General features: G+C 37.9%; 3 protein-coding genes across 3 annotated transcripts in view; all 3 read left to right on the top strand.

The window, feature by feature from the left end:
- Positions 1-2,585: 2,585 nt before the first annotated feature.
- Positions 2,586-7,492, top strand: lactb2 (lactamase, beta 2). Its single transcript, XM_016448727.1, has 7 exons — positions 2,586-2,831; positions 2,926-3,089; positions 3,260-3,383; positions 5,690-5,868; positions 5,963-6,111; positions 6,703-6,790; positions 6,877-7,492. Exons 1-7 carry the CDS (start codon positions 2,710-2,712, stop codon positions 6,915-6,917), a joined length of 867 nt encoding a protein of 288 aa, XP_016304213.1. The 5' UTR covers positions 2,586-2,709; the 3' UTR covers positions 6,918-7,492.
- Positions 7,493-9,124: 1,632 nt separating this feature from the next.
- Positions 9,125-16,077, top strand: LOC107660186 (solute carrier organic anion transporter family member 5A1-like). Its single transcript, XM_016449439.1, is given in 10 exon segments — positions 9,125-9,602; positions 10,381-10,513; positions 10,607-10,715; positions 10,717-10,813; positions 12,210-12,374; positions 12,735-12,933; positions 13,022-13,181; positions 13,952-14,187; positions 14,268-14,332; positions 15,210-16,077. Coding segments are annotated over 10 exon segments (2,100 nt in total). The 3' UTR covers positions 15,668-16,077.
- A 2,363-nt stretch (positions 16,078-18,440) lies between these two features.
- The window catches only part of LOC107659538 (nucleolar GTP-binding protein 1-like), a 12,711-nt gene continuing 10,807 nt past the window's right edge, over positions 18,441-20,344 (top strand). Inside the window, exons 1-4 of the mRNA XM_016448521.1 lie at positions 18,441-18,555; positions 19,266-19,436; positions 19,536-19,639; positions 19,796-19,932. Coding sequence (XP_016304007.1) covers positions 18,508-18,555; positions 19,266-19,436; positions 19,536-19,639; positions 19,796-19,932 — 460 coding nt within the window. The 5' untranslated portion in view covers positions 18,441-18,507. The remainder of the gene's footprint in view (positions 18,556-19,265; positions 19,437-19,535; positions 19,640-19,795; positions 19,933-20,344) is intronic.

Here is a 20,344-nt window from a genome sequence, read left to right as displayed (position 1 = left end):
TTATGTTGTTTAAGCTAGTGCAGCTAAGCCATCTTTGGAAAAGTCCGTTTTACAGAAGACCTTTGTTATAGTTTTAGCAGAAGCTGTTTTTTTTAGAAGATCCAGTAACTTTAGGGATCACACCTTAACCACAGACGGTCTTTTTGTAGAAAGGCACAACCCGTTTTTATCTGGTGAGGCCGGGGGCTGCAGATCGCTCCAGACTGCTCGCCAGTTAATTGATGTAAATGTTAAATAACATTGGGCTTAAGCAGCAGCCCTGTCTCACTCCACGCTCCTGGGAAAGATACCTTGTACGTTTGGTGCTGATTTTTATGCCACATTTACTTCAGTGTACATTGATTTGATAAGGTCATAGGTTTTACCTCCTATGCCACTTTCAATAAGTTTGTAAAATAGTCCTTGGTGCCAAATTGAGTGAAAAGCTTTTTAAAGTCAATAAAGCATGCATATATTTTACCTTAATCTTGGTTAACATGTTTTTCAATTAGAGTATGTAATGTATAGATGTGATCAGTACGGTAATTTGGTAAAAATCCGATTTGGCTTCTGCTCAGTACATTGTGTGTGGTGATGAAGTCTAATAGTCGAGCATTTATTATGCTACAGAATAACTTTCCCAGGTTGCTGCTCACACAGATGCCTCTGTAGTTGTTAGGATCAAATTTATCTCCATTTTTAAATATTGATGTTATCAAGCCTTGATTCCAGATGTCAGGGAAGTAACTACATTGAATAGTTTTAGAATGGCCTATTGGAATTTACTGCTTGTGTGTTTTATCATTTTGTTTAATATCCCATCAGGTCCAGATGCTTTTTTGAGTTGGAGGTTTTTGATTTTTTCTTTAAGTTCTTTATCAGTTATTGGGAAATCTAATGGGTTTTGGTTATCTTTGATTGCTAATTCTAGTTTTTCCAGTTGGTTGATTGTTTGATTTTGCTTACAGTTTGTGTCTGTTTGTACTTTATTAAACAATGTTTGGAAATGACTTTCCTATATTTCTCCATTTTGGATTGCCAATTCTTCATGATCAGTTTTTTTTCTTCAGATTGTTCCAATTATCCCAATATTGGTGTCTGTTCACTGACTTCTCAATTATTGTCAGTTTTTTTTTTGGGTGTATTGGGCTTTTTTGGTTCTGAGTGTAAGTTTGTAGGCTATTGTTTTAGTGTTTCAATGTAAAGAAGGCAGATCTCTGCATTATTTGGATCCTTGTGTTTCTGATTTGACAATGTTCTCAGTTTTTTGCGCATAGTTTGGCAGTCCTGATCAAACCATTTTTTGTCATTTTTGGGTATTTGATTTTTTCCATTTTTGGAATTTTCCAAATTTGTATTGTTTTGCTGATTTTTAAAATATGTAAATTATATCTTTGACAGCAAGATTGACACCTTCATTACTGTGAGCATAGGCGTTATTTAGACATTTGCTTTCAGGTCCCCGCAGATGAGCACGTTTGCCTGGGCCTGGAAGTGGCTTGTCTCTTCCTCTAATGTGTAGAACATGTCTGTAGTATGGGGACTCTGATGGCGGGATGTATATGGCCGTATATGGCCATCAGTGTTGGGCAGTAACTAGTTACTAGTAATTTAGTTACTGTAATAATATTACTTTTTGCAGTAACTAGTAGTGTAACTAATTACTAATAAGATTTCAGCAATAATATTACAGTTACCATCCATACTTTTGATGCCTCAACAATCAAATCAATCCAACAATCAAATAATTCCTAGATTTATTTTCATAATTTTCACGACTCGCACATGCATGATGTCCCCAGTGCAGCAGGCAAGCTTGGAATACGGAAAAGCTTACATTCAGCAGATAGAAATATTGCATTATATTGATTTTGTCAGGAAAAAAAGATGATCTGAACACTGTTGTGTAAGTTGTGGCTTTACTTTACTCTGGCATTACATCCCACCCACATCCCTCTGATCAGCATGTGGTACATTATATTACTAAAATTAAAAATCTTTTTGGAAAATTAAGCAGTGTCTTACAAACTTATATGATTTGATAAAATACATAATGAAATATAATCGGATATGGGTAACGGAGAAATTACAATTAGCTTCAAGTTGCACATGACAATTAATGAGATTAATACAACACTTCTACTTAAATGTCACTATCAATCACCACTGAGTGTTTGTAATAACTTCTGATTGCGATCCAATGTGGATTTTGGTCAAATGATGAGGCAGAAATATGTTGTTACATTCTAGAAGAATTTTATGTGGAAGATACACAGTTACAACTTCCGTGGGGCGTGAAGAAATAATGTAACTAGTAGTGTAACTAATTACTGTTGCCAGAAAGTAATAAGTAAAGTAACAATATTACTTTTGAAAGGAGTAGCTAGTAACGAGTAATATATTACATTCTTTGAGTAACTAGCCCAACATTGATGGCCATCATATACATCTCTCTCTCTCTCTCTGTATATCTTAATTGGCAGAACACAAAGACTATATAATGTCATTGTAGTGTTTTAAGTGTTTAAATATAAAGCCATTAACGTGATTATACTATACAGATTATAAAAGCAAAAGAAACATCCAAACGTTGAGCGTCAGAGACTTTTATTTTGTAAACTGACTTTTGAACAGGAAGTGTCTGCCTGAAATGCTCCAGTCTTCTCTGTAGCAGGAGTGTTTTCAGGGGTCATTTAAAGTTCGTGGCGTGCCTGTGTGGGCCTGGTGAAAATGTCCGCGGTGATTCCTCGTATCGAGCAGCTGTCATCGAGAGTGGTGCGTGTTTTGGGCTGTAACCCGGGCCCCATGACACTGCAGGGCACCAACACATACCTGGTCGGGACAGGCAGAAGGTACACGAGATGCATGTGCTTGTTTGAGCTATTTGCCACTTACAAGCTATTCATTGAACGCAACAAGTGTGTGAATGTTTATTGTCTGTGTCAGGCGAGTGTTAATTGATGCAGGGGAGCGCGCGGTACCGGAGTATATTGTCAATCTGCGCGAGGCTCTGAAGCAGCACGACACGTCCATACAGCACATTATAGTCACACACTGGCATCACGATCACACTGGAGGACTGCAGGATATACTCTCAAACTTTCACACAGGTCAATAATATGTATGCTGTGTACAGGTTTCGACATTTGTGCCATAAATATGTGAATTTGTGCTCTCAAATCAGCTTTACCCAATAATGTAAATGTAAATATCATTATTTTAGTATGAAAACCATGGTGTATATAAGAAACCCTCACTAATGTAGCTACATGTGTTGCAGATTCAGAGCTGAGGGTCAGTAAACTCCCTCGGTGTCCTCCACAGGAAGAAGTGATTGGAGAACAGAATAAATATTTCTATCTCAGTGATGGTGATGTGATAAAGACTGAAGGGGCAACATTACGGTAAACACACACACACACACACACACATATATATATATATTCTGTAGATGATATGCTTACATATTAAGGAAACTTTTGAGTCGAACTCAAAAGTTTGGGGTCGGTACGATTTTTAAAATGTTTTTGAAAGTCTCTTATATGCTCACCAAGATTGAAGTTGTAAAATTGTGAAATATTAAAGGGGTCATATGATGCTTTTTTAAAGATCATTATTTTGTGTATTTGGTGTAACAGAATATGTTGACATGCTTTAATGTTCAAAAAACACATTATTTTTCAAATACTGTACATTATTGTAGGTCCTCTATGCCCCGCCTCTCTCAAACGCTTCGTTTTCTACAAAGTCCCTCCTTCCGACAAGCGCAGTCTGCTCTGATTGGCCAGCTGACCCAGTGCATTGTGATTGGGCGAACACCGCAAGCACTCGTCAGAAATGTAACGCCCCTTACCATAATCGCGAGCTTCATCTTTCAAAATAAATGTAAAGACAGCCCAAAAGGGGGCTCACGTGACAGACACAGTGATGAAGTATGTGTTTGCAGTACACAAGCCACGGTTAAGACAGCTGACTCCACTGTGATGTGACCCTGTCTCTCTCTCTCTCTCTCTCTCTCTCTCTCTCTCTCTCTCTCTCTCTCTCTCTCTCTCTCTCTCTCTCTCTCTCTCTTGCTCTCTCACACGCTCTCTCTCGCTCGCTCGCATTTGAACAGTAAATAGCAAATACTTAAACTAATAACAAAACAGTAGCTGATTCAGAAGCGCCAGATTGTCATAACAAAGTCAGAATTACCTCCTCTCCTAGGTTCACGAAACGGTCGTCCATAAAATGCATTGCTGTTCTGTTGTAAGTAATCTTAAAGATTCCTAAATGCATCTACTTTCGGAAGGCCAAATAAAGTGCTTTTGCTTTCACCTAGAAACACACAGCGTCTCCCTGACATGGCTGCATCAACACTAACTGCGGTTACTGAAACCACGCCTTCTTTCTTTGCGTGAACATTTGGGCGGCATTATGCTAATATTTCCACATAGTGAGGTAGATATGTGGGGGCGTGTTAGAACAAGCCGTTTTAGGGGGGCGTGGCAGAGTCTTAACTTTGATAAAGAATATCTCTTTGGTTTTGAGACTTTAGTCTTTGCAACTTCAGGGATCTTATCTATGCACAATCAGCTTGTAATACTCCAAAGAGAAAGGAAAACTTGAAATCGCATCATATGACCCCTTTAAGATAACTATTTTCTTTTTAATATATTTTAAAAGAAAAACTGTGATGGCAAAGCTGAATTTTACTTCACACATGATCCTTCAGAAATCATTCTAATATGCTCTTTTGGAGCTCAAGAAACATTTCTCATTATTATCAGTGTTGAAAACTGTTGTGCTGCTTAATATTTTTGTATATTGTATATTTTGTATATTGTATATAATTTTTTGTTTACATTGTTTTAAGTACTTTTTGATGAATAGAAAGTTAAAAAGAAACAGCATTTACTTGAAATTTAAATCTTTTGTGACAATTAAAGGCGTTACTGTGACTTCTGATCAATTTAAACCATCCTTGCAGAATAAAAGTATTATTTAAAAAAAGAAAATACTAATCCAAAACTTTTGAATGGTAATGTAGAATAAAATAGAATTTTTATTCACACGCATCCCGAGTCTTGAAAGCCTGTATTTACATAAATGCAGTGGGTCGAATTAAGCCCTATTTGCACGGGATTAGTATTACCTGGTGACCTCCAGTCATTTGTAATAATTGCGGAGGTTGTCTGTGATCTTAATCGGCCATGTCTGTAAGTTGTAAAGTAAAAATTCCCCCGCAAATGATCTACCTACCATATTTCGCCGAACACCGAGGTCCTGTGATAATATTAGTCCCGTGCGAATCGGCATCTCTGTGATTTGGCCAGCATTTGGCGGGTCGTATATCGTTTTTCGAGGTTTTTGTTTCCTGTGCGCGTTTTTATCCATCTTTCGCGAAGAATGGAGCTGCGTTGAAGTGTTTGATTGTATTTTGGGATCTGTCATATCGCTACAATTTGCAGAAAGAGAAAGCTGAAAAGGTTTTGAGGTTAATGTGTTACAAATAAGTCAGTAAATTCGAGTAAAATCACAGGCTTCGCTTATCCCGTGCGAATGCACCACATGAAATTCAGATGTGGGGTGTGATTTCAAAATCACACAAGGTCCCCAGATAATACTAATCCCATGCAAATAGGGCTTTAGTGTGTACATTTATAAATGCAAAAACAGTAGTTAGTTGTTTCCTTTGAATAAGCTTTTTTTATATTGTATGTGCACATAGGGTGCTGTTTACTCCTGGACACACAGATGATCACATGGCATTATTGCTGGAGGAGGAGCAAGCTGTGTTTTCAGGTGACTGTATTCTTGGAGAGGGAACGGCCGTGTTCGAGGACCTCCATGATTACATGAAGTCACTGCAGAAGCTCCTCAGCATGAAGGCTGACCTCATATATCCAGGTGAGTGCATGTGCGATGATCATTTTCTTTTCAGAGTGCTTTCTACCTAAAATTTTTGGTGACACTAAGAAATGCTTGTGTATTTGTGTGTCAGGTCATGGTCCAGTGGTCCAAGATGCATGTTCTAAGATCTGTGAGTACATAACTCACCGCAACGCAAGAGAACAGCAGATCCTAAACGTTCTGCAGGAGAACAGCGGAAATGCGTTCACCTCCAGCGAGCTGGTTAAAGTGGTGTACAAGGTTCAGCTCTTTTCTAAATGATCTTAACGCTTTAATTAGACTGAATCAAAAAGCATTTGCATTTGTAGTATTTAAATTTTAATAACAGTGTCAAACCTGCAATCCATAAGGAGAGAAAATAAAACAACAGATATAAAGTGGGGACCAAAAGTATAAGGCATTGAACCTTTTCAAATTAATTAATTTTTTTTTTCTAGATCATAAAAGCAAATATGTGATTTTGTGAACTCCTTTCTTCAGACGTGGGACAATCCAAATATTACACATGGCATTCTGAAAGTCATGTTTATTTTATAAATTCAAATTTCCCTCAGTTTGTTATGCTGATAATGCACATTGCAATGAAAATATTTGTATGAAATCCTAAAAATGCAAAAGAAACACATTTTCACCAGTGCTCTCAAGACACTTGTTCCCCTCTGTATGTGAAGTTAACTTTACATTTGTTGGTTCTTTTTAAGTAGTGACTGCTTTATCAGACAATGTGCGAAGAATTAGAGTACATTATTTATAGAAATGTTAAGTTATTATTTTCTAAACTGTGTAAACATGATTTTCATGTGTTTTTTTATGTTGTCTGTAATATGCCAGGAGACCCCTGAACACCTGCACAGAGCAGCAGAGTTTAACTTGCTGCACCATTTAAAGAAACTCCACAAGGAAGGAAAGATCTGCCTGGGTATGTGTGTGTGTGTGCACATGTCTGTGTGTGCACCTGTGCTCTATTGCCTGCCTGCGTTAACGTTAATTTTTGTTTCCTTGCAGCTGAAGGCTCAAATGACAAGAAGTGGAAGAGCAATTTGTGACTTTTTTTTCCCAGCACACTCATCACCCACAGTGACTAATAAAAGGTTCCCAGTGAAGTGAGATGGACTTAAAGGGACACTGGGACTAGTCACTTTTTTCAAATGTTGACCTTCTGTGAAAACCTGCTCTGATAGGAGGCTATTAACATTTACATTTATTTAGCAGACACATTTTGTAAGTGCCTTACAAATGGCCACATTTAAACAGTATAAATCATGCAATACAAAACCATTCATAAAATGGGAAAACATGTAAAAGGTAATGACCTTTGTAATCCTGTGAAATGTTATTGTTGTTTTGGACATATACTGCCATCTGATGAATGTAGCATCACATGAAAACAATAGCAAAAAATAATTTATTCCATGAGAGACTGTACAATAACATGTAAATAAAAGTAAAATAAAGCAACTTTTATGAGGCTAATGATATAACTGGAATTATATTATGTCTATAGCTGTAATTATTTAATGAGATAAAAATATCAAGTCTCTTTAATTTGTAACATTTAATCATTTCAAATGTTGTACATCCCTGCGGGATTTTGATGTTGGAAGCATTTCATTGACTAATTATGTTCTGCTAAATCACTGTTCATCATGAATGTGCAAATATCTTTAAAAAAAATTATTGAAATAAATGATCATGGTTTGACGGATTGTTGTTTTCTAAAATGTTGCCTTATTTCTTTATATGTCAGTAGAGGGCATTGTTTCAGCCAGCCTAAAAGCGTTTGTTATGATTGTGTATTATAAGCTTTCATTTAAAATTCATTTTTAATTAAATTAATCTTTAAAAAAGGTTTAAAAAAATTTCCCTTGGATTTAGAGGAAAATAGTATTTGCTCTTACTGCATGAAAGAGTTAAAATACAGACTGGGGTGGTGCAGCCCCATTTTTGACAGAGGAATCGTGAACCGGAAGTTAACGATTATTTACTTGCACCCGCTGCGGTACAGTCTATGGGTACAGACCGAATGCGCTTGGAGGCGATACAGCTGACAGCGATACCGTGAATAACGGACAACCCGTGCTACCCCTCCGTCCAAGGACAAGGATATTTTGATCACACGGCGAAGATCTGATGGTGTGTCGGAGCCGCGTGCAGAGGGAGGTGACAGAATACCGTTTAACGGCGCCAATGGAATTAACGTTAATCGTGGTTCTTAATCTAGCGCAGATAACGGGTCGGAATGCGCGTGTGATGCGGCCGAGCGCGCGCGCTGCAGTATCCGCGCAGAGGCGCGTGAGCCCCCGGCTACAGGTCGACCGTCGAGCCAGTGTGTTGTTTTGGTGAATATGTGTCGAATTGAAATGAAAATGGGTATTAGTTTCTGAAGGGCAGCACTAAATGGAAAAAGAAAAAGATCTTTAAACAAAATAAGAAAAATGTACACATCATCATTTTGTTAAAATGATTACAATTTTGCAAATTCTGCAAGGAGTATAAAACTAATGAGCAGAACTGTAGCTTAGGATGCGTCAGAAAATCAATTGCTGTTGATACTAATTGCCTGTTACAGTTTACAATAAAGTTTAAACGAAATAAATGACAATAAAATTTAAAGTAATCAGTTTGGTAATCTAAAGTACTTTTCGGATGTAACTGTAATTTGATTACCACCCATTTAAAATGAAACTAATGAAATACAGTTACTCATATTTTGTATTTTAAATGTACTTCCCGACCCTGGATATCATCTACTCTGAATATAATCTCTTAACTTCTTTTCATGTTTCCTCCTCTTGATCTCCATATCATACCAACTTTGCCTTCTCTCAGTAACATTTCAGTCTCATGTCTTCATCCAGAGTTTCATGTTATCTCTTCTCATCCCAACCTCCTTACAGTCTTCATCTCATAACAAACTCCAATTTTTTAAATATTATCTCAGTCTCATCTCCTCTTAATAACATTTCGGTCTCATCTCTTTATTTCTCATGTTGTTTCATCTGATCTCATCCTAATCTCTTCCTCTTAAAAGCATTTCAATCTTGTCTCATTAGTCTCCTTTCATCTCACCCCAATCTCAAATTTCTAATTTAAATCTGCTCTCCTCTCAGCATCTCTCTTGTTTCATCACATTCCAATCTATAATTTCTCAACCTCATCTCATCTTAATCTCTTCTCAGTCTCATCCCCTCCTCTATAAATAATATCTCAACTCAAACCATATTCTGTTTCAACATATATTCATAATATATTTATGAATTTTATACTAAACGAATCCTGTTTTCCAGAAAAGCGGTACAGTCTGCGGAGCTCAGAGTCAGGTCTTCTGGTCAGCTGTTTTGACATCGGTAGTCTCCTCGTTGTGGTGTTCATCAGCTACTTCGGTGGGCGGGGCCAGAGGCCTCGGTGGTTGGCTGTAGGAGGCGTGTTCATTGCTGTGGGTGCCGCCCTCTTCTCCCTACCTCACTTCATCTCTCCGCCATATCAGCTGGAGGAGCTGAACAGCACAGTAGGAGGAGAGGGGCTCTGTGCTGGCGGGAGTGGCAGCAGGCAGGAGAGGCCAGCACTGTCCAGGTGCCAGCGGGACCGGGAGGAGAGTGAGCATGCCCTGTACGTGGCGCTGTTCATCTGCGCTCAGATCCTCGTGGGAATGGGATCGACTCCCATATACACCCTTGGACCAACTTACCTGGATGACAATGTGAAGAAAGAGAACGCATCCCTGTACCTGGGTGAGTCGAAGTGAGGCTTTGTCTGTGTGTTGTTGAATGGCTGGGTCAGTCAATCAGGTAAAGTGTCGCTTGGGGCCATGCTTTTTCTTACATGAGATCTACGCAACCATTACTTTGTCGCTTCAAAAAGTTAATATTAAATAGATCATAAAAGTAATCCATATGAATTTAGTAGGTAATTTTCTGAAGAGACTCTATCACTTATGAATAGGTTTGATCTATTTATGAATAGATACATTTGTATAGTTTTAGTTTTATGTTAACAATAACAAAACTAAGACAGAGTCTGTGCAGTAACAATCTTAGATAATCTGATTTGATTTAATGTGGACTCATCGGTGTGTTAGTCTTACTACTTCTGTATATGCATGGAACAATATTTTAGAAGATTTGCTTCAGGTTTCATACCCAGAACATTTAACATTTTTAAACAGAAAATCAACATTTGGAACTGACATTTATAATTAGCTAAGTGGACATGGTAACAGTCCATGCTGATAATCTCAAAATTGCAAATATTAGCTGTTTGTACCAGTCAATAATAAGAGTATATATGTGCGTGTCTGAGTATGACATGAATGTGTTTGACAGGAAGCCACAATTGAGATTAGGTTTTGTCCACAACAGTGCCTTTTAGCCTGGTGGTTAACACGTTTTTTTTTTTCTACTTTCTAAAAAAATTATGTGACCTAAATTCTGCCATGCAAAGTCTGTAACCACATACAGTAGCATATGACAGCTAAAGAAATTGAATTGTTCTCGTTTTGTGCATGTTTAGCTATCATGTATGTAATGGGAGCTCTTGGACCAGCCGCTGGGTATCTGCTGGGTGGGATTCTGATCGGATTCTATGTCGACCCCGGTACCATTGTCAATATTGATCAGAGTGACCCACGGTTTGTGGGAAACTGGTGAGGAAAATCTTGTCTCTCGTTTGCTGTTTATTAATTAACATGCAGTAAACCTAACAGCACTGTAACCCTCTCTGTGTCTGTCTCTCTCAGGTGGAGTGGGTTTCTTCTGTGTGCTGTGGCAATGTTGTTGGTAATCTTCCCCATGTTTTCCTTCCCTAAAAAACTTCCTCCACGGCACAAGAAAAGTAAAAGACGTGTAAAAAAAGGGCGCAGGTGATGTCTCCAGCGATGACGAAATTATGAAGGAAAAGAGCCAGGCTGTCTCGTCCTCTATGGGTTTTGGCAAAAATATCAACGGTGAAACCTAATGTCAAATCTAAAATCTAATTCTGATCAGATCATCTTTGAAGTATGATGTCACACTAGATATTTGACACAGCTAAGATTTGGGTTTTAGTAATGGCTAGCAAGATGGACATGGCTATTTTATTTTATTTAATATTTATTTTTAAACTATATTCCTTTAACTTGGCATCCCTGAACTGTCTGGTGTTTTTTTATCTTGAATTTATATTATTAATTTCTTTGTTAATAGCAGTGTTGTTTTAGTATTATATATATATTTATTTATTTAGTTTTCATTTTAAGTGCTTTTGTCTTTTTCATTAGTTATATATAAATGTGACCCTGGACCACAAAACCAGTCATAAGGGTAAATTTTTCAAAATTGAGATTTATACATCATCTGAAAGCTGAATAAATAAGCTTTCCATTGATGTATGGTTTGTTAGGATAGGACAATATTTGGCCGAGATACAACTATTTGAAAATCTGGAATCTGAGGGTGCAAAAAAAATCTAAATATTGAGAAAACTGCCTTTAAAGTAGTCCAAATGAAGTTCTTAGCAATGCATATTACTAATCAAAAATTAAGTTTTGATATATTTACAGTAGGAAATTTACAAAATATCTTCATGGAACATGATCTTTACTTAATATCCTAATGATTTTTGGCATAAAAGAAAAATCAATAATTTTGACCCATACAATGTATTTTTGGCTATTGCTACAAATATATCCCAGCGACTTAAGACTGGTTTTGTGGTCCAGGGTCACATATTAACTTTATTTTTATTTCAGTTTTATTAATTTCAGTACTCCAGATTACTTATTTCAGTTAACGAATATAGTTTTTTACTAGTTTTAGTTAACAATAACAACACTGATTTTTAGTATGAACACATTTTGGATGACACATTTGAAATCAAATTATAAATCTGTCTTGTTTCTCTCTCTGTCTGTTTCTGCCTCTCTCCAGATCTGCCAAAAGCAGCAGTGCGTATATTGAGTAATGTGACGTTTTTATTTGTGAGTTTGTCGTATACGGCGGAATGTGCCATCGTCACAGCCTTCATCACTTTCATTCCCAAATTTATTGAATCTCAATTTGTTGTTCCAGCATCTAATGCCAGTATATACACAGGTACAACACACACTGACACAAACATGTGTCGATCTGATCACAGTACTCACTGGGTGTTTATTAATTGTGAATTTGTGTGTGCAGGTCTGATCATCGTACCCAGTGCAGGTGTCGGTATAGTTTTAGGTGGGTACATCATTAAGAAACTGAAGCTTGGTGCAAGAGAAGCAGCAAAGCTGGCCATAATCTGCAGTGGCGTGTCTTTGCTCTGCTTTTCCACTCTATAAATCTGTCTTGTTTCTCTCTCTGTCTGTTTCTGCCTCTCTCCAGATCTGCCAAAAGCAGCAGTGCGTATATTGAGTAATGTGACGTTTTTATTTGTGAGTTTGTCGTATACGGCGGAATGTGCCATCGTCACAGCCTTCATCACTTTCATTCCCAAATTTATTGAATCTCAATTTGGTGTTCCAGCATCTAATGCCAGTATATACACAGGTACAACACAAACACACACACAAACATGTGTCGATCTGATCTCAGTACTCACTATGGGTGTCTATTAATTGTGCATTTGTGTGTGCAGGTCTGATCATCGTACCCAGTGCAGGTGTCGGTATAGTTTTAGGTGGGTACATCATTAAGAAGCTGAAGCTTGGTGCAAGAGAAGCAGCAAAGCTGGCCATGATCTGCAGTGGCGTGTCTTTGCTCTGCTTTTCCACTCTCTTCATTGTCTTGTTCCAGCATCTAATGCCAGTATATACACAGGTACAACACACACTCACACTGACACAAACATGTGTCGATCTGATCACAGTACTCACTGGGTGTTTATTAATTGTGAATTTGTGTGTGCAGGTCTGATCATCGTACCCAGTGCAGGTGTCGGTATAGTTTTAGGTGGGTACATCATTAAGAAGCTGAAGCTTGGTGCAAGAGAAGCAGCAAAGCTGGCCATGATCTGCAGTGGCGTGTCTTTGCTCTGCTTTTCCACTCTCTTCATTGTCGGCTGCGAGAGCATCAACCTCGGTGGAATCAATATCCCTTACACCACCGGGTAATGGAGTAAAACCCTGTAGACCCGTACATAAATATCACCTGGAAACATGAGCCGCACTGAATGATGTTCCATCTGTATTTTGCAGGCCGACGCTGACTCTGTCTCACCGAAACCTGACGGGAAGCTGTAACGTCAACTGTGGCTGCAGGATTCATGAGTATGCGCCTGTCTGTGGCTCTGATGGCATCACCTACTTTAACCCATGTCTGGCTGGCTGCAGCAACATCGCCAACCAAACCTCAGGAGTGAGTCATTTTTAATCAAGAGTTTTTAAAACGAGGTCTGTGGTCAGTTGAAATGTAGATCAACAGCGAATCCAGGGCTTGACAAAACCATGTTGGGGTTTATTTTGCTGTAATGCCCAACTGATTGCATGTTTTGTTACTTTAAAATAAAAGCTGTTTACAGTGATTAAGCATATGCTTGCTACAATTTGTAACTCTTAGATTTTGGATTTTGTTTTTTGTTTTTTTGTCCATTTTCATCTTTCTGGACTTTGTGTTAATGGTTAAATTAAACTAGTAATCAGAAAGCATGTCTTATTGAAATCATCCAACTTATAGAATTTAACAACTATTTATTAAGAGTCTAACAAAAATGTAATTTTTAGGGCCATATGAAAGTTATTTTATTTTTTCTCAAATTCAATTTTATTGTTCCCAAATTTAGTGTTTTCCATTTTAATTTTTCTGGATTCAATAAAGGTTTAATTCAATTTTAATAATCAAAAATCAAATGTCTAATCAGTTGAATTCATACAACTATTAAGTTTTTTGACTGCATTTTGTATTTCAGTCACACATTTTCCACATTCGCGAAAATCATAGGGTCCTAAAATAATTTCTGGACCCCCTGGCTATGAGTCGTGGACCCCACACCCCACTTTGAGAGTCACTGGCTTAAGATACCAACATTTTTCATGGTAGCCTAAAAATTTAACCACCTGAAAAAAATAGTCTCTGTCAGTATTGTTGACATTTTTCATGTGTATCGTAACGTGTTTTCTCCCTCTCAGATCAGAAACTATTCGGACTGCGCATGCGTTCAGAGCAGACAGGTGATCACGCCGTCGGGAGGAAACCATGATCTGCAGGTGGTGATTGTGAAGACGTACCTAAACGAGAACGGTTATGCACTGGTAGGAAAGTGTGAGCACACATGTGGAACGCTCATCACCTTCCTCATCTTTCTCTTCATCGTCACTCTCATAACCGCCTGCGCTCAGCCGTCCATCATCATCGTTACGCTCAGGTCTGCTTCTCTCCGTGTACTCCGCTATCTTCTCTCTGTATCTCTTTGTTTTACTCATTCCTCTTTTATTTCCTGAGCAGGTCAGTGGAGGAAGAGGACAGGCCGTTTGCTCTGGGAATGCAGTTTGTTCTTCTCAGGACTCTTGGTAGGATTGGACGGATTTTATTGAATTCATCATTTTTTTGACTGTCCAATAAATCTGAGCAAATATTGAATATTCATCATATGTTCAGGATTGATTTGCTGGCAATATAGGATTAAGCTGGATTTGAATGCTCTTTTTATTTGGCCATTACATTTCCCGAAGACCATCTCAGAAGACTATCATTTCTTGGCTCATGACTTGGAAGAGTATTAAAACCAAGATGTTATAATAGCATCATAAAATATAAGCTGCTTCATTCAGTGATTCAAAACTCTGATTTAATGATTCATATGCGCCTTCATTCAAAAGTGTTCAGTGAAATCTCACTGTGGCATTTTTCATATATTAAAAGGTTGATGATACAAAAATACAGAAAAACTGTAATATTTTGAAATATTATTACATTTTAAAATAACTAATATTATAATATGCTGATCTGGTGCTCAAGAAACATTATTATTATGTTGACAATGTTATTATGTTTCAACAATGTTGAAAACTGATGTTCTGCTTAAGATTTTTGTGGAAACCATAATAAAATTTTTTTCCAGGATTTTTTGATGTATGGAAAGTTAAAAAGAACAGCATCCCTTTGAAATGAAAACCTTTTGTAACATTATAAATGTCCTTACTAACACTTGATCAATTTAACATGTCCTTGCTGAATAATAAAAAATAAAAAAAAATTTCATTGAAAAAAAGATTTCTTTAAAAACAAAACTTACTGAGCCCAAACCTTTGAATGGTAGTATACATAAAAAACGAAAGACATCTAAAAATAATCTAATATTTTTTCTCCCAGCCCTTTTAATCAATTAGTTGTTAAAATTATGAATATTTAAACAATTTTTGATATTCTCTCTTTCTGTCTCTCCAGCCTACATCCCCACTCCTATCTATTTTGGAGCTGTGATTGACACCACCTGTATGCTGTGGCAGCAGGATTGTGGTTTCCATGGGTCCTGCTGGGAGTACGATGTCACTTCCCTCCGCTTTGTTTACTTTGGGCTGGCGGCGAGCTTGAAGTTCCTGGGCTTCCTGTTCATCTTTCTCACCTGGTATTCGCTGAAGCGGCGCGAGGAGCAGACGCACACACACACGCACGCACACACGCTTTCCCCGCTGGACACGGTAAGCCACCTCATCTGTCACGCAGGAGGTCACAAAGGCCATGCCCGCACACGCTCCTGTCCTGTCTTCCTGCCACGCCTGCCAGAACACTCCCACGCTGCAATGCCAACTGGACACGCCCTTAGCCGTGGTAACAGCTGCCCTGGCAATGGCCTGAAAGCAATAACTCCGCCCATACGGTCACTTGAAAAAGTGGCGGTGTGAGGACTGGAGCCATACACACACACACGCACACACATACTTGCTCATACACATGCATGAAACATCATATGATTATGACGGCCGATTATGTAAATGGTAACATACCACACCGCTTATAGCCATTGCTGGTGCCTTTTTTTTAAACACACACACACACACAGACACACTTAAAAGACACATTATCACAGGATTTTTGTGAAGCACTGATTGGTAATAAAACTTTTTTGACAATACCTCAGCAGGATGAATACCTCTGTTCATCATCACATACAAATACAAACATACTCAAACACATATAGTCATCTCATCTAGTTACCTATAGTGTTAGTTGTGCACATACTCTCTTGCTTCTCCTGTACAGCAGACAGATACATGTACTTGTTTACCTCATTTATTCATCCATTTTTCAACAGTGAAGGGAAAGAGACTGCAAACTTTACTATGCAAACTCCTCCCATCGCACTGGCTCCTCCTAAATCACTTTAGCCCCCTCCCCCAAAAAAAACCTCCATACCAACCATTTTTTTCTACACCCAGACTGTAAACTCCTCCCACAGTACTGACTTCAGATGTGTTCGACAGATAGATTGGTGTACGACATCAAAGTACCACGAGAGCTATAGAGTGCAGACCGCTACATATGCTTTCAAACCACTCTCATGGTACTTTGATGTCATTCACCAATTGGTCTGTACAGCAGCGCTTCACATCGAACACACCTTCTTCACATTGGCTCCTCCCAAACTTTAAACCCCTCCCATGAATAAATAAAGTTCAACATAAACGTATACTATTTAAATACCAATAAAGTAGGTTTACTTTTATCAGTGTTTTTTGATAAATGTTACCCAATATAACAGTGCGACTAAAGTAAAAAAGCTTTTACTGTTAAAACACAGATTTGTGAGCATTATTGGAATTGAATTGTTAGAATAAACCCGAAACACACATTGTCCTTGTCATCACAGAGTCTGACCAATGAGAATAAAGTGTGTCATCATCAAGGCTTTCGCAGCCGATTTTGAGCAACTGCAGCACCTGACCAAGGCAGCTGGTCTTGTTTTGCTCTCGCAGTACTTTGATGGCACATGTTATTGTAAGGCGACTGCAGCACCAATCAAAGTCGGACAAATTTTCTAACCAGAATGCATTGCTTTTGATTTCGATCTTTGAGGCGCTGCATGAAGTCGAACAAGCCTAACATATCTACCAACTATATTGACCACTCCTAGAGTGTAGACTCCTCCCACAATATTGACTCATACAAGTTGTGGCCCCTCCCAAACTTCAAACTCCTCCCCTAAAACAACCTCCATGCCAACAATTTCAGTTCCACCCACAATGTAAGCTCCTCCTTTCGCTCTGACTCCTGAATAACATTAGCCCCCCAAACTTCAAACCACTCCCTTAAAACAACCTCTCTAACAACTATATTTATTTACCACGCCCAGAGTGTAAACTCCTCCCACAGTATTGACTCCACACAATCAGTGGCCCCTCCCAGACTTTAAACCCCACCCACTCTTTTGACTCCACCTTGTTCCATTTATTTTTCAGCTGTTTTATCTTGTGTGCTGTATTAAATGTTTAGCTTGTTAGTCCTACAATGACGGTGTTTTTGCAACAGTTGGTGCAGTGTACACACCTGTTAGGTTTTCTGTGTCTTTTTCCATAACTTCTGACTTTTGTGCATCATATCAGTATTCAAAATGTTTCCTTCAGTTGGTCATGATCGTAAGCAGACATCTTAGTAAATAACATGTGCACAAATACAACATATATAGGAGACACGTCATCTCATGTTCACACACATCATGTACACTCCTGAAAACATGCTCTCACGTCCCTGTAGATGGTGTTCTGTTCGCGCTGAAATTGAGCCAGTATTAGTGGTGTTGATGGTAATACAACTGTCAACACCAGCTCTGTGCAGAAATCAGCTTCATTCCTGATCACTGCAGGACTTCAATAGAAACAGAGCAGAATACACACGAGTACTGAACTACTGCTGAGGAAACAGTGTTTCATATGCCTCTCCCTCTTTTTCCCCGACCCTTCCTATGTTACTGTGCTCTGTTTGCGAACAGAAGACACATTGATACAATTATTTATTTGAAGTTACTTGAAGGTTTGGATAATCAGAGGCAAACCTGGAGAAATTCTTTATTAACTGTTTTGGTTTACTTGTACAAATAAAGGATTTGAAGAAAAAAAAAGATTTTGATTGTGTGCTGTGATTTTATGTTTTGGAATGTTGTTGTTTTAACAGGTTTATGCTGAATACAACAAATGCAGTCATTTGAACAATATCATTTTAGTTGAATATATAACACTGCTTTGGACTGTTTAAGGCAGGCAAGAAAACGATTGCAAAATTATCATTGCCCTTTGAATAAAGGTGACTTGAATGTTTGGCACTGAACCCACACTCATCCTGTAGAACTAAATGTGCAGTTAATGTAGTTGAACCTAGTATTTGTTTAGTGTCATGTCCAGATTCTGGGAAAATGTCTCTGGATTCACATGAAACATTAATTCCATGTTTATCTGGAGTTTATCAGGTTTATCTTTTTTTCATAGTTATGAAAAATAAATATAAGTTTTATCATTTAATTCCTAACAAACTTTGTGTGTGTGTGAAATGTTTTGCTTAAAAACTGCGCTTGTATTAATCTTTTTACGACTTGGTTCTGCAGTTCCAGTTTCAGAGTGGCTCCTCCCACCAGTAGGTGACGCTGTGAACTCGTCAGCGCTGTACCACGTGTGTCGCTCTTCTTGACATGCGTCTGCTACGTGTTTTGTCCTTTCCGCGTGCTCTGTAGACAGTCGCGTGTGCCGCGATCATGGCTCTGTACAACTTTAAAAAGATTATGGTGGTTCCCACCGCTAAGGTAGGAAAACATCGGCGTGTTTTTACTCGCATATGCAGGGTTAAATGTTATAAAAAATTATTATTGGTGTTGGCGTAAATAACGGGCATTGACAGTATGTTGCTTGTATTGTACACACGTGCGCGCGGTGTTGAGGCATTTAACTTTTCATATATTGTAATTTTATTTACTGTCAACATTCAACATGGTTTTACTAGCGTCATATGTTAAAATGAAGAACGAGTGGTAGTGGGGTTTAAACATCTGTAACGTTAGAGGGATGAAATATATTAATGTGCTTAAGATCTTTGGTTAAATACATTTGATATCATTGTACCAGGATTCCCATGAACATGGAAAACCTTGAAATTTAATAGTATTTCCCTTCCATTCCTGGAAAATGCAGATATAAGTGAAATTCAGAAAATATTTTTTCTAGTTGTATTTCACTGTCTTAAGATTGATATGTAAGTGCAGCCTTTGTAAAAAAACAAAAAAAATAATAATAATATTGTTGTGTTTGTTATATAATTATTATATAAAATCCTTAAGTAGTCATTAATTCTGGAAAAATCACAGAAAAGTCATGGGATGTCATTTGTCAATATATGTGGGAACCCTGGTGTCTCTCAGTATGGGAACTTGAAACTTTTTATTATTAAAAAAAGTAATAATAATTAAGCAAGAGTAAACTAGCATAACTGTTTATTTGTTTGATTTTCTCCCTGTAGGATTTCATAGATATAACTTTATCCAAAACCCAGCGAAAAACTCCCACTGTAATACACAAACACTATCAGATCCACCGAATTAGACATTTCTATATGCGCAAAGTCAAATTCACCCAGCAGAACTACCATGATCGACTGTCACAGATCCTCACCGACTTTCCCAAACTGGACGTAAGTCACACAAAACTATATGCATGGGATAAAGGTCATATATGTTGAATCTTCGTAGTCATCACTTGTTTAGTAGATAAATGACTAACTGTGTTTCAGGATGTTCACCCCTTCTATGCTGATCTGATGAATGTGCTGTATGATAAAGATCATTTTAAGCTGGCTTTGGGTCAGATCAACATCGCCAAGAACCTTATTGACAAGTGAGTCTGTTGAATTGATCAACATCATGCACATTACTTTTTAACATTAATTTGTGGTTGATTTAATTAAATATGTTGGCTGATTTTTTTTTTTGTCTCATCTGTGGGTATTTGCAGTTCATTTAACTGAGTAAAACTGTGTGTCTGCATTTGTAGTGTTGCTAAAGATTATGTGCGTCTGATGAAATATGGAGACTCGCTGTATCGCTGCAAGCAGCTGAAACGGGCCGCACTGGGGCGCATGTGCACCATCTTAAAGCGACAGAAACAGAGTCTGGAGTATTTAGAACAAGGTACAACAAACACTTACACACATCTACAGATACTTTCCAAAATAACAGGCGTTTTTTTTGGTAAACTGAAGCACAGACTTTGGCCAGATTATATCATCCAGATACTGAATCGTTGAATTTGAATGCATATACACTGTTCTAGCATTTGGGGGCTGTAAGAATTTGTAAAATATTTTTGAAAGAAGTCTATGTTCACAAAGACTGCATTTATTTTGAATTTATTTATTTATTTATTTTGGGGGGGAAACAGTAATATGGTGAAATATTACAAGTTAAAATAATTATTTTAATATATTTTAAAATGTAATTTATTCTTGTAATGGAAAAGCTGTAGTTCAGCAGCCGTTGGTCTTCAGTGTCACGTGATCCTTCAGAAATCAGTATTAATGTAGAAAACAGCTGTGATGCTTTA

Source organism: Sinocyclocheilus anshuiensis, unplaced genomic scaffold (genome assembly GCF_001515605.1).
Source record: "Sinocyclocheilus anshuiensis isolate Anshui unplaced genomic scaffold, SAMN03320099.WGS_v1.1 scaffold850, whole genome shotgun sequence".
NCBI classification, from domain to species: domain Eukaryota; kingdom Metazoa; phylum Chordata; class Actinopteri; order Cypriniformes; family Cyprinidae; genus Sinocyclocheilus; species Sinocyclocheilus anshuiensis.
The sequence above is the reverse complement of the archived record's forward strand: the minus strand, read 5'-3'. Positions and strand labels throughout refer to the sequence as shown.